A 14185-nucleotide genomic window follows, 5' to 3' on the forward strand; every position below is an offset into this window, starting at 1 on the left:
ATCTTTCCCCTGCAATATGTTCTGCCATGGGACAGTTGCAAGCTCACTCCGAAGCTTGTTATAATTGCCTAACCTGTAGTTTTGTATATACCCCTTCTTAAGAGAGAAATACACTAATTTTGCAACCTCCCAAGTCAATACCACATGATTGCTCTCACCATTTGGTGGTAACGAGGACACCTTACTTATGCATATATCCTCTGAACCAAAAACCTGGTCCAACACTCTCAAACCACGTGTGTCTTCAGTTATGTGCTGTTTCAAGTAATTATCTCATAGATTACTCCGTGTATCAAGAATATCTTTATCCTGAGTTTTCATATATCCTTTATCTTCAGTTTTCATATTTCCTTTATCATCTCTAATTCCTTTTACAGTGCTCATTCTCCCATTTCCGAGCTTTTGAATATCCTCCAGAATATTTTACCACCTTCCTGATTATGTATTTTCTATGTTCTTACAAAAGTCTTCCTATGATTTTTGTTTAGCTACTTTTACATAGTGCTTGGCTTTATTCTCTAAGGGCACAAGCTGACTTACTTGCCAGGAACTTCCAATATGGTTTCTTCTTTTCCTTGACTGCCTCTTTAACTTCCTTAAGTCCATCAAGGAGTTCTGATTTTTCTATTCTTGCAGATTACCTCATCACATGCCTCTCTGGCAAAATCAGCTGAAGTTTTCTTTACAGTTTGCCACTGAATCTCCATGGTTTGATTCTTGTTTTCACACTCTTCCAGTTTTTCTTGAATGTTTGTGTATTTGAGTCTATAGTTAACATCTGATAGCTGTTCAACTTTGCGTGAGCCCACTAGAGGGCCAGACAGATGGTTGTGTTTTCAGAGACCTCCTGAAAGCTAAGTATAATTTTGAGTAAAAATTAGAATATAGGTTAAAATCATAACGTAATATTGCCTAATTATGGTAGCTTGTTGTGTCTGTGGGATTTTGGTGTGAATTCCGTTATTTAATTTAGTATATAACATTACATTTCATAGATTTGAATATGGCGCCAATGCGACGTAAGATAATGGCATCCAAATATACGACGCCATTGTTCAAAAACTGTAATGTGAGAGAGTTTGTCCAATGTGATGTGTGTGGGATGTATGCATTCCCGAATGAGGCTGGAATTTGGATTGAAAGTGATAGTGGTGGGAGAATGTGCAGAAAGTGTAAGCAAAGTGAGGAGTTGAAGTATGTGTCAGGTTGTGAGAAGTTATGGTTGAAGAAAGCCAGAATTGCCAGAATGTGAGTGAAAATAGTGGCTTGAGTGAATTGCGATGTACAAAATGGCAATGAGAGCGATGATCTAAGAAAGAGTGAAAGCAACCATACAGAGAGAGAAAATGGTTTAAATGATAAAAATAATGAGGAATTATTTGTAGGAAGTGAGATCGCTAGGTTGCGTGCTGTGATACAAAATGCGCAGCGGCAATTAGAGCACCTGCAAAACTCTTTCCAGAGTGATTCGGCTAACGTAAATAAACAGCGTAAGAATGGGAGAGTTTCTGAAATGAAGGAAAGAGTGTTTTATGGTGACTCGTTATTAAGAGGGGTGATAGATGGCAGTGTGACTAAATCGTACTTACCGGGTGCAAAATTTAAGGATGTAAGTGTGAGTATTAGAGTACAAAAACAGAAGGTGAAAGAATTAATAATTGTGGCGGGTACGAATGAATTGAAAGGTGATAAATTTTTTATGAGAGAGGACTTGAAAGTATTGTTAAAGGTAGCGAAAGAAAAGAGTGACAGAGTTAGAATGGTTAGTCTGTTGCCACGGTATGACAGAGAGGAGTTTAGAAGGAGGGCCATAATCGCAAATGACAATATGCGCAGGTTATGCATACGGTGTGGTGTGGAATTCGTGGACGTGTGGAATGAGTTTGAAGGGCGAAAGGACTTATACAAGATGGATGGCCTGCATTTGAATGGACTTGGTGTGTGGAGACTGGAAAGAGTGTTGCTGAATGAAGTGAAAATGGATGTGCAAAACCAGAGAAACTAGAACTACCAAGGAGGGGGGGGAATGGATATGCAGACATCAGTGAGACAGATGAGTGTAAGAATGTATATAATGTACCCGAGCCAGCACTAAGGACAAAAAATGGGAATGGGTCGTTTAGAATAACGCATCGATATAGGGGTGGGACTAAGGGATCACTGCATTTCATGTATACTAATGCCAGGAGTATTAGGAACAAGAAGGAAGAATTTTTGGCCTTGATTGGCTCTTCCTGGCCACAGGTTATTGGCATTAGTGAAACATGGCTGACGGGAGATGATATAGTTAGTGGGATAGAATGTGTAGGTTACAGTGTGTTTAGGAGGGACAGAGAGAATAAAATGGGGGGAGGGGTATTGATGATAGCTGATGAACTGCAGCCGAGGAGAATTGAAGTTGTATCGCAGGATAGTGAAAGGAGCTCATTTGAGGCTATTTGGTGTGAGATTGAGACTGGCAAATTAAAATATACAGTTTTGTGCTGCTATAGACCAGGTGATGGAATAGATGGTGGAGATAGTATGCATAGGGAAATTGATGAAATGAGTGGAAGGAGGGTAATTATTATGGGGAATTTCAACTATGGTAACATTGATTGGAAGGAGGAGAAGACATATATGAGGAAGGAAATGGATTTTATACAATTATTAAGGGATAACTATCTGAGACAGCATGTAATTGAAAATACTAGGGGTGTGAGAGTGCTTGACCTGGTAATAGCATCTGAGAATTTGACTGTAATGAATATGACCATGTTGCCACCTATTGGTGAGAGTGATCATAAGGTCTTGACCTGGGAGGTGGCTAAAGCTGTGGAATTTTCGATTAAGACAGGGTATATGTGGAATTACCATGCTGGCAAGTATGACAAGCTTAGGAGATTGCTTGGATCAGTGTCATGGCATGCACAACTGCAAGGGCTGGACGTCGATAGAGCATGGGAAGTGGTTAAGGAGCATTTACAGGAGGTTATGGCTGATTGTATACCTAGGGTCCGAATAGTAAAACAAGTAGGGGTTAAATGGATGAATAACACCATTAAGCTTGAGCTGCAAAAAAAGAAACAACTGTGGAGGGAATTTAAAGAAAGGGGTGACCTGCAGGCACACGAACGGTATAAAGTGCAGGCCAGAAAAGTAATGAGTGTGGTAAAAAAAAGCAAAAGCGGATTATGAAAGGAAACTAGCTATGCAAACAAAAGAGAATCCCAAGCAGTTCTTTCAGTATGCTGCAAGTAAGAAAAAAACTGTACACGGCAAAATGATTTTAAGCAATGTCGATGGTAAGGAGGTCACTGAATCAGTCGATATAGTGGAGTTACTGAGCGTGCACTTTGCAAAAGCATATCATCCAGGTGGTGACATTGAAAAAATGAAGGAACCATTAGTTTATATGGGAATAGTGATGAATGAAGTGGAGGTGACTAGTCTATTACAGAACCTTAATGTGAACACATCTGTGGGATTGGATGGTATACCGGCACGGGTCTTGCGCGAAGCTGCTAAGGAATTATCAGTGCCCTTGACCATGTTGTTTAATCTGAGTCTCAGGTCTGGTTTAGTCCCGAAGGTGTGGAAAGAGGGGAAAATAGTTTCACTGCATAAAGGAGGATCCAAGACTACGGTTACAAATTACCGACCAATCAGCATATCAGGAGTCATTGTCAAGGTCTTGGAGAAAGTAGTCATGCGAAAAATACAGGAATGGATTGATGAAAATGAGATACTGTACAGGGGACAGCATGGCTTTGTGAAGGGTAGATCATGCTTCAGTAACTTGCTCAAGTTTTATAACAAGCTGATGGCTGAACTGGATAAGGGAAATGGGTTTACAGTGATACTGCTGGACCTGGCAAAGGCGTTTGACAGGATACCACACGGAATACTAATCCGTAAACTACAACATATGGTAATGGATATAGGGTTGGTGAGATGGATAGGTGGTTGGTTGATGGAGAGATATCAAAGAGTAGTTTCTTCAGGAGTAGAGTCCAAAAGAGGGCCTGTGACTAGTGGTGTGCCGCAGGGTTCTGTTCTTGGACCACTGCTGTTTAATCTGTTCATTAACGATATAGGGAAGGATCTAAGTGGAACAATTCATTTGTTCGCTGATGATGCAAAGTTGGGTAGGGCAATAGTGAATGCAGAAGATGTCAAAGTCTTGCAGGATGACTTCAATTGATTGGAGTTCTGGGCTAAGGAGAATGGATGTCAATTTAACGTAACAAAATGTAAAGTATGCATTTTGGGGTGAAAAGATTAGCAGCAGTATACCACATTGGTGGAACTGTACTCCAAGAGATTAATAAGGCCAGGGACTTGGGAGTGTTGGTGGATAGGGAGATGAAGTTTAGGGGGCACCTTGCAAAAGTAGCTAAATCAGCTCATCAACTCACTTGGATGTTGAAAAATACCTTGAAGAGCAGAGACAAGCAAGTTATTGTACCTCTGTACTGAACCTTGATAAGACCTCATCTCGACTACTGTGCCCAGATTTGGTCACCTCGGTTCCTTCTTGATGGGGAGGAGGTGGAGAGGATCCAGAGGTGAGTGACAAAGATGATAACAGGTCTATGGAATGAACCATATGAGAACAGGTTGAAGATTTGTGGGTTGCAGAAACTAGTTGATAGGCGGAAAAGGGGAGATATGATTGAGACATTCAAATTGCTAAATGGATTCTATAGGATTAATTCAGATGATATTTTTGAGATCAGGACTGGTGGTGGGAGAACTAGGGGACACCTATGGAAGCTGGGCAAGAGTGTGGTTAGCAGGGGTGTTAGAGCTGGGTTCTTTACTTTTAGAGTGGTAAATGAGTGGAATAAGCTGCCAGAGTCTGTTGTGGGTGCTATGACAGTGAACGAGTTCAAGGCAAGATATGATAGATACTGTGAGAATGTAATCGCATAGTTGTGTGGACATAATGTTTAGGGCCTCCCTCGATGAGTCTAAGGACTCCTGGAGTTGCCCGAAATAATAATAATAATAATAATAATACATTTTTTACTCCCCCTTCTTTTCAGTATGAAGTTCAATTTTATCCTACTCAACACTAAATGATGATCACTTCTTATTTCAACTCCTCTGTATACTCTTGTGTCCTGAAGCAATAGGAAAACATCATCTCAACAATAACATTGTCAATAAGAATTTTCTTATTCCTTGCTTCTTCTCTCCATGTGAATTTGTGCTCATTTTTATGGTGGAACATTGTTTGTGTAATAGCTAGTCAATATCCTGTGCAGAAATCTAGCAGATACTTATCGTTGTTATTAGCTATTTTAAATTTTCCCATAACATTCTTATCGGTCTGGTAATCATTTTCTACTATATTGTTTAGATCTCCAACAAGGACCAACTTTCCTTTTTTGTTGTGTCAGCTGCCTTCTCTAATACCTCGAAAAATTTCTCCACTTCTTCCTTACTAGAACCTTCTGTGGGACCATAAACACAAATAAATCTAATTTTCTGGTTTCCCATTCTTATATTAACCCACATCACTCTTCTTGTTATTACCTGTCATTCAAGAAGATTATCCAGATATTCAGTATTTATTATTATAGCACTACTTTCTTTTTCATGACTGTTATTTCCTGAATATAACGTATTTGTCGCTAAGAAAGATCTTGTCCGTTTTTGTCTTCTTTGTTTTGGCAACACCTATGACATCAATCCATTACTTACTTAATTCTTCTACCAGTTCCATTTCTTTTTCATTGATGTGTCTTATGTTGATGGTGCCAATCTTGATCTCTGCTGATGTTGAGTTTGGATTTGTCCAGTAGCTGACTTTTGTCTGTTTTCTCCTTGGTCTCCTGACAAAAATAACAGGGTCCTCATTTAACCAGGGGATGCCCTAGCCAGCATGAAATTCCATCATGTTGTACCATCATTTTGAATTATGGTTTAAGTGAAAATATATATTATTATTATTATTAAACAAGACCTCATGGAGTCATAGACTCATCTGGGAGGTCCTTTTATCACACACACATCTCCTCGTACCGTGTCTTAAACACACTCAAAAACCTTGCAGACACTACACTCTGAGGCAAGGCATTCCAATCATTCACAACTCTGTACGAAAAAAACCTGCCTCTCACCCCCCTACTCACACCTTCTTTATACGGTTTCCAGGGATGACCTCTGGTTCTCATCTGAACTCCCACTATTCTCTGTAGAACTACTCCACCATCATCTAATAACACCCCCTTACCAACTTGTAATATTCCCCTTATCATATCCCCCCTCTTCCTTCTCTCCACAAGACTCTGAAAATTACATCTTCTCAGTCTTTCCTCATACCCAATATTCCAGAGGTCAGAAACTGCCTTACTCAGTCTCCTTTGAACCCTTTCCAACATCTCTTCATCCTTCTGAAAACCCGGTGACCAATTCTGGGCACAATAGTTCATGTGTGGCCTAATCAAAGCCTTATACAACGGAAAAAGAATCTCCCTACTTCTACATGTCAGTGTCCTCCGCATCATTCCCAGAAGACTTTGTGTTGTCTTCACAATTTTGGCGATGTGTTCCCTAAATTTTAGATCCTTACCCACTATCACCCACAGATCTCTTATTTCCTCTACTTCTAACAGTATATTCTCACCACGCATAAATTCTGCATCCCATCTTTGTTTTTCAAATTTTAAAACCTTACATTTTGCAACATTGAACTCACATCCCCCATTTGCTTGCCCAATCACTCAATTTATTCAAGTCTTCTTGCAAGGCCACAACATCTTCACTACTCTTTATGGTTCGTCCCAACTTTGCATCATCTGCAAACAACTGAATATCTCCATCTAAATGTTCGCCAATATCATTAATATACAAGTTAAATAGTAATGGCCCTAAAACAGATCCCTGAGGCACTCCACTAGTGACTTTCCTTTTCCTGGATATCGCTACCCCATACACAATTTGTTGATACCTACCAGATAGCCAGTCTCCAATCCAATGCACTAACCTAATATCCAACCCCATCTGCTCTAGCTTGACTGTCAACTTATCATGAGGTACTCTATCAAAAGCTTTTGTGAAATCCAAGTATATTACTGTGTATCCTTCTCCTCTGTCCAAGGAAGCAGTCACCTTATTGTAATAAGTAAGTAGATTACTAAAACATGACCTCCCTTTAGCAAATCCATGCTGTCCATCAAACATTATACCATTGTTGTCAACCCAACTCTGGATCCTAGTTCTCACAAGCTTCTCCAACAACTTAACCACAACACCTGACACACAGATAGGCTTATAGTTTGATGCTTGAGTTTGATCACCTCCTTTATGAAGTGGCACAATCTTGCCCTCCTTCCACTCTTTAGGAACTTGACCAAGTTCAAGACTCGTATTAAAAAAAATATGTCAAGCAGGTGTCAACTCTCTGGCACATTCCTTCAGAATACGTGGTGATATATTATCAGGTCCCACAGCCACACAGATAGGCTTATAGTTTGATGCTTGAGTTTGATCACCTCCTTTATGAAGTGGCACAATCTTGCCCTCCTTCCACTCTTTAGGAACTTGACCAAGTTCAAGACTCGTATTAAAAAATATGTCAAGCAGGTGTCAACTCTCTGGCACATTCCTTCAGAATACGTGGTGATATATTATCAGGTCCCACAGCCTTATTTATATCTAGTTTACTCAACTCCCCAAAGACCTCTTGCTCACTTATATTCAGTCTCTCCTCCCCATCATCAGCTGCTCTCAATCTCTCCATGAAGTCACATTCACAAGATTGAAAGATCTTTATGAACTGCTCATTAAGTATCTCCACCACACATTCTGCATCAGCTGTCTTTATACCATTTCCTCTAATCAATGTCATCCTTCCATGATCATTCTTTCTTTTGCTGGCTACATATCGAAAGAACTCCCTAGGATTCTTTTTGGCTTCATTAGCTAACTGCTGTTCATACGTCTGTTTAGCTACTCTCACCAACCAAGTCACCCTCCTTGCCTGGTCTTTGTAGACCTCATGAAATTGGTTACTTCCACTTCTCTTATTCTACCTCCACAATGTCCTTTTTCTCTGTATCGCATGCTTAATCTCTTTATTCATTCATCTCACACCTACCTTATTTAACCTTCTCACCTGTGGTATACATTTAGACATTGCATCTACCAAAGAATTTTTGAAAATCCCCCAAGCTGCATTGATCACTTTTCCAGCTAACTCCTCATTGCATGCTACACCTGCAAGCTGTCTCCTGAGCTCTTCATAATCACCCCCCTTGTAGTTCCACATATACCCTTTTTTCACAGGGGTCCTTGCACTGCTGGAAACCACCCAGGTAATCACCTCATGGTCCCTTTCACCAATTGGTGGATATCCTTGGAATTATAAATAGTCTGTTTTATTATATATACTGTGTAGAAAGAAATCAATGGACACTCCCGTGGTCAAGGTGCTTTGTGCCATGTAATGAGTCACATGTTGTTTCCAGTATAAATTGAAGGAATTTGATGCTTCCAAGTCAGTGCAGTTGTGTTCAGGTGAAATGGCTGTGAGAAGGGAACTGATGGAGTTTGAAAGAGGCATTGTTATAGGATGTCTTGTTGCAGACTTATTAATTCAACAAATTGGGCCATTCCAGATTAACAGTCAGTGATTTCGTACTGAGATGGAAGCACTCAGAGTCAACTCCAAGTGCTACCCAAAGTGGATGCCCCACTACACTAATGAAACATGACCATAGGGTGCTATGAAGGATAATATGTAAAAACTGCAATTCATCAGCCTACACTTTGAATATGGAGTTCCATGCAATGAATGAGACAGGAATCAAATGGGACTATGCAACACAAAAATATTCAGAACCCAGAATCAAATGGGACTATGCAAGTCCCGCATTACTTGAACCAGCATGCAGCATTGTCTTCAGTGGTCTCAGGAGTATACAGTGGGACATGGAAGCTTAGAAAGCTGTGTTATAGAGCAAACAAATTCCGGTACTCCTTCTCCCATGCAAATGGACAGGTGGTGTGACGGATTCCTAGTGAATGTCTCTTACCAGAGTGTGCAACTGGAACCATGAAATTCAGAGGTGGTGGTGTGATAGCACTGTCCTGGTTTGGTCTTGGACCTCAGTTTGTGGTGCCATAAACATTGAACTCCAAGAGGTAGCTGAACATTCTGGACAATGCAGTGCTTCTGACTTTGTGGCATTTCTATGGAATTGACCATTGTTTCTTTCAACAAGACAAATCACCATGTCATAAGGCTGCTGCTTTAACTTTGTCATTTGTGTATATGAAATAACCACACTTGAACATTTGTGGGATGAACTGGAGCATCAGGTGAAAAGCCTAGGGAGGTCTACCTCACAGGAGTCCAGAACCTCATTACATGCCTACAGGAAGAATAGTCCAAAATTCTGATTGATTGCTATTGTACGCTTGTGTAACTTGTATAAATACTTCATAAGACTGCTGTAGTCATCACTGTGTAAGGGGGTCCTCCCATATCTTATATCTTATTAAGGTGGATGCCATACGAGGTTGATCTGAAAAGTTCTCGGCCTAACAACGAAAAAAAAAATTTATAATTTCAAAATTATTTTTATTTTTAAACATAATCTCCCTTAAGACTAATACATTTATTACAGCAGTGCTCCCACACCATTATCCCGTCCCTGTAGTGGTTCTCAGTAAGATCTGAAAAATACCCCTCTACAGCTGCAATCATTTCTTGATTCTAAGAAAAATGCTGACCAGCAAGGAATAAGAGTTTTAGATTTGGGAAGAGATAGAAGTCAGAAGGAGCCATATCTGGAGAAATAGAGTGGACGTTCCAACATTTCATAGTGCAGATCCCTTAATTTTCCCATTTCCAAAACACCTTTGTTAGCAGGTGCATTGGCCTGATGAAAGATGATTTTTTCTTCTGCAGGCTGGGTCTTTTCTCACAAATTTTTCTGTCTAGTCTGGTTAAAAGATCGGATTAATATTCCCCAATTATTGTTTTACTCTTGAAGATAATTAATAAACAAAATACCCTTGGAATCCCAAAACACTGATGCCATTACCTTTCCTGCTGATGGAATCGACTTTGTCTTATTTCTCACTGAACAACCGGCTTCTGTCCACTGTTTTGACTGCTGTTTGGATTCTGGTGTGTATTGGTGAATCCAAGTCTCATCCATAGTAATAAATCAATGCACAAAATCAGTTTTATTCTTAAGACATATTTTGGTGATTACACCACATTTTTTATTATTCAGTTATACAATATACTGAAATAATAGTTCCCAACAAGTTTTGTAAATTGTAGGATTTACATCTTCAGGGGTAAATAGTATAACTTAAAATTTAAACAAGAGAAATAGATACAAATCATAACCGTCTGGCTATTCATAAACTCAAATAACAGAATGCAGATATAAAACATTGACGTTGAACAATACTGGACGATGTCATGTGTTCTTGTTCATACAGTCTGAGCTCAGATTGAGGTAGATTTTGTATTAGAGCTGATGGAGAATTAAACCATGATTTTTATTGTATTGGGTTGGGTTTTTCAGCATATTAGCAGCGTCTTTAAATTTTCTTATATAGCTGTTGTTTTCTATGTATGACATCATCGTTTTTTGCCTGAGTACATCATGCCCAGTGGAAGTGGTATGGAAAGCAAGACCCGCTTTTTGTTCTCTTTTGTATTGTATGTCTTTTTGGTGTTCTGCCATGCGTCCTGTCTGTCCTACATAGCAAATCCTGCAAAAGCAATGGATTTTATAAGCTCCTGGTTTTTTAAGAGGATGATGAGGTGGTTTTGGTGAATGTAGGGATGTTGAGATTTTTTCCATAGGAAGGAAGGCTACTTTTACATTGTGTTTGTTCATTAATTTGGCTAGCTTATCTGTAACATTTTTGATATAAGGAAACAAGATTGCGTTTTTGTAATCTATTTTTGTAATTTTAATGCCTCCAACTAACAACACAATATTTTATTGTGTTGTTAGTTGGAGGCATTAAAATTAAAATGCTTCCAACTAACAACACAATAAAATAGGATTACAAAAATGCAATCTCACTTCCTTATATCAAAAATGTTACAGATAAGCTATCCAAATTAATGAACAAACACAACATAAAAGTAGCTTTCCTTCCTATGGAAAAAATCTCAAGATTCCTACATTCACCAAAACCACCTCATCATCCTCTTAAAAAACCAGGAGTCTACAAAATCCATTGCTCTTGCGGGATTTACTACGTAGGACAGTCAGGAAGATCTGGAGAAATACACATGGCTGTACACCAAAAAGACATACAATACAAAAGAGAACAAAAAGTGGTCTTACTTTCCATACCACTTCCAGTGGACACGATGTACTCTAACAAAAAATGATGATGTCATACATAGAAAACAACAGCTATTTAAGAAAATTTAAAGAAGCTGCTAATATGCTGAAAAACCCAACCCAATGCAATAAAAATGAAGATTTAATTCTCCATCAGCTCAAATAAAAAATCTACCTCAATCTGAGCTCGGACTGTATGAACGAAAACAAGAACATGTGACATCGTCCAGTATTGTTCAATGTTAATAACGTTTTATATCTGCATTCTGTTATTTGAGTTTATGAATAGCCAAATGGTTATGATTTGTATTTATTAATTTCTCTTGTTTAAACTTTAAGTTATACTATTTACCCCTGAAGATGTAAATCCTATGATTTACGAAACTTGTCGGGAACTATTATTTCAGTATATTGTATAACTGAATAATAAAAAATGTGGTGTAATCACCGAAATATGTCTTTTGAACAAATTAGCCACAGAAGTCTATGCCTGCAGTTTTATTCTTGTTAAAACACCCCAAGCACTATTCAGCTTGTGTAACTTGTATAAATACTTCATGAGACTGCTGCAGTCATCACAATGTAAGGAGTTCCTCCTATATCTTATATCTTATTAATTGTGAGCAAGCATGGCACCCATCTTGTGCAAAGCTTTTTCATTTGCAATTCTTCATGCAAAATATATCCTACACATTCTTTTGAAATGCCTATAGTTTCAGCAATTTCACACATTTTGACTCACTGGTCATCCAATACCACATTGTGCATTTGATCAATGAGTTCTGGTGTTGTTACACTTTTTGGATGTCCTTCATGTGGATCATCTTTAAGGCTGGTACAGCCACATTTAAACTCATCAGCCCATTTCTTAATTGTCAAAAAAGAAGAAGGGTGCCCATAAACTTTTATGAACTTTGAATGAATTTCTTTTGCACTCGTGTCAGCTCGCACACATAGTCAACTTCATTTGGAACTCAAGCATGCATTCCTGTTTTTAAATGTACTTGTGTGTTTTATACTAGATCTGTTAATGTATTTTATCATGTCTCTGTTATTTTTTATTTAATTCTTTGCCTGTGATACCTGAAGAAGTTGAATTTTCAACGAAACTACTCGTATCTTAACGTTAACTTTTCTTTCTCGGTATAGAGTCATTTAAATTCATTTTTACATATACATTTTCTACTGAGTAAAATTATGAACAATAATATATATATATATATATATAAGTATATCTATCTCTGTGTGTGTGTGTGTCTATATATATATTTATATTTTTTTATTTATTTTTATTTTTTAATATTTTACCGTAGGGTTGGTTTCTTTCACGTACTAAGAATGAAACAAGCACGCTTCGAGGTTTATTTGATAAAATATTTGATGATCTGTCTCGCCATGTTTTAACATCTTTGCATCCAAAAATGAATCTGTTAGAATGCAATTACATTCGACAGGTAACTATAAAGTTTTATTATTCTTTTTTGACCTTAACTTGTGTATATTCAACATTGCAGAAATAGGCAGAGGTCACAGTTTTTATAATTGATGTTGAAAGAACAAGTGAAGTACTGTTAATTATTAGTAATATTCATAATGCTTTAGTTATCCACTAATGGCACTAAGCAGAGAAGATGGATAATATACCTACATTTTACTTCTATAAGACAGACTGCAATATGGATAATAAACAAGTTTCTATAAGTGATAGCATTAAAAGAAGTACAGTAGACTCTCGACTATCTGGCCTCCATACTATCTGGAGCCTGGATTTTATCACGGAGAATTATAATAATACAGTAATTCTCCATGATAAAATGAGGAATATGCACTGTAATTTACTTTGTCAAGGCGTTGCAAGCAGGCATCTGCTACAATCCTCCTACGTGCCGTGTGCATAACACAAATTGAGACATGTAAAGTGCGGATTTTCCTCTTTGTTAATAGGAAAATCAAAGAAACCTAAAGCTTTTAAAAAACTGAAAAATCAGGAATCACTACCGCTATATTACACACCTCAAAAGAAAGCATGGATGAATTCAGAAATTTTTAAAACCTGGTTCCAAAACAATTAGTACCGACTGTAGAAAAACATTTGAAAGCCAACAATTTGCTGAGAAAAGTTGTGCTACTTCTTGACAACGCACCTTCGCATCCTGCCAATGATGAACTCACAGATGGAGACATCAAAGCTTTATTTTTACCACCCAATATAACTGCTGTTTGTCAGTTGATGGACCAGGGCGTCCTTGAAATGCTAAAGAAAAAGTATCATCAGCGTCTTCTCAGTTCATTGATATCATCGATCGATAATAATTTATTTAGCTATTTTGCCAAACATATTTAGCTTAGAGACCTCAAACCTCCTCCATTTTGGGAGTACAGTAATAAAAATTGTGGTTCCACAGGATGGCAGCAGCCAGATAGTATATGGGCTTGAATATGTCAGTAATGAGTCAGAAGGTTTCCTGATCAGCTGACACATAATTCCACTGCCACATATTCTGCTAGTAGTGCCTTGTAGGGCCCAGTTAATGGTTAAGTGGTAGCACTGTCACAGCCACATTATAGAAAGAAATTTGGCACTCTATACATCAGTATCATGTCCCAGAGCCTATCACTTCACATTGCATTTCCCTAATCTATCCATTCACCTAAGAATCATAAAGACAACATATAAAAAACAGTGACATTTTTACTGTGACTGGTACAAATCTTTCTTGAAAACCATTCTCAAAGAAAATGCCAAACCAGACACAATATACAAAACATGCCAAAACACCTAAAAAACTTCACTTTCACATCCACTTTAACAGCATCCATAAAATAAACACATGACATACATCATCCTCACTTATAGACATGCAGACCTGACCTCC

The 14185-nt window shown here is 38.2% G+C and overlaps 1 protein-coding gene across 1 annotated transcript in view; it reads left to right on the plus strand.

Moving 5' to 3' along the window:
* The window catches only part of LOC150095635 (dynein axonemal heavy chain 8-like), a 2108518-nt gene that overhangs the window by 942361 nt on the left and 1151972 nt on the right, over positions 1–14185 (plus strand). The window contains exon 43 of the mRNA XM_090409931.1: positions 12623–12763. Coding sequence (XP_090266057.1) covers positions 12623–12763 — 141 coding nt within the window. The remainder of the gene's footprint in view (positions 1–12622; positions 12764–14185) is intronic.

This window comes from Typopeltis vanoorti, chromosome 20 (genome assembly GCF_054136105.1).
Source record: "Typopeltis vanoorti isolate ZY-2024b chromosome 20, IOZ_Tvanoo_1.0, whole genome shotgun sequence".
Lineage (NCBI taxonomy): Eukaryota > Metazoa > Arthropoda > Arachnida > Uropygi > Thelyphonidae > Typopeltis > Typopeltis vanoorti.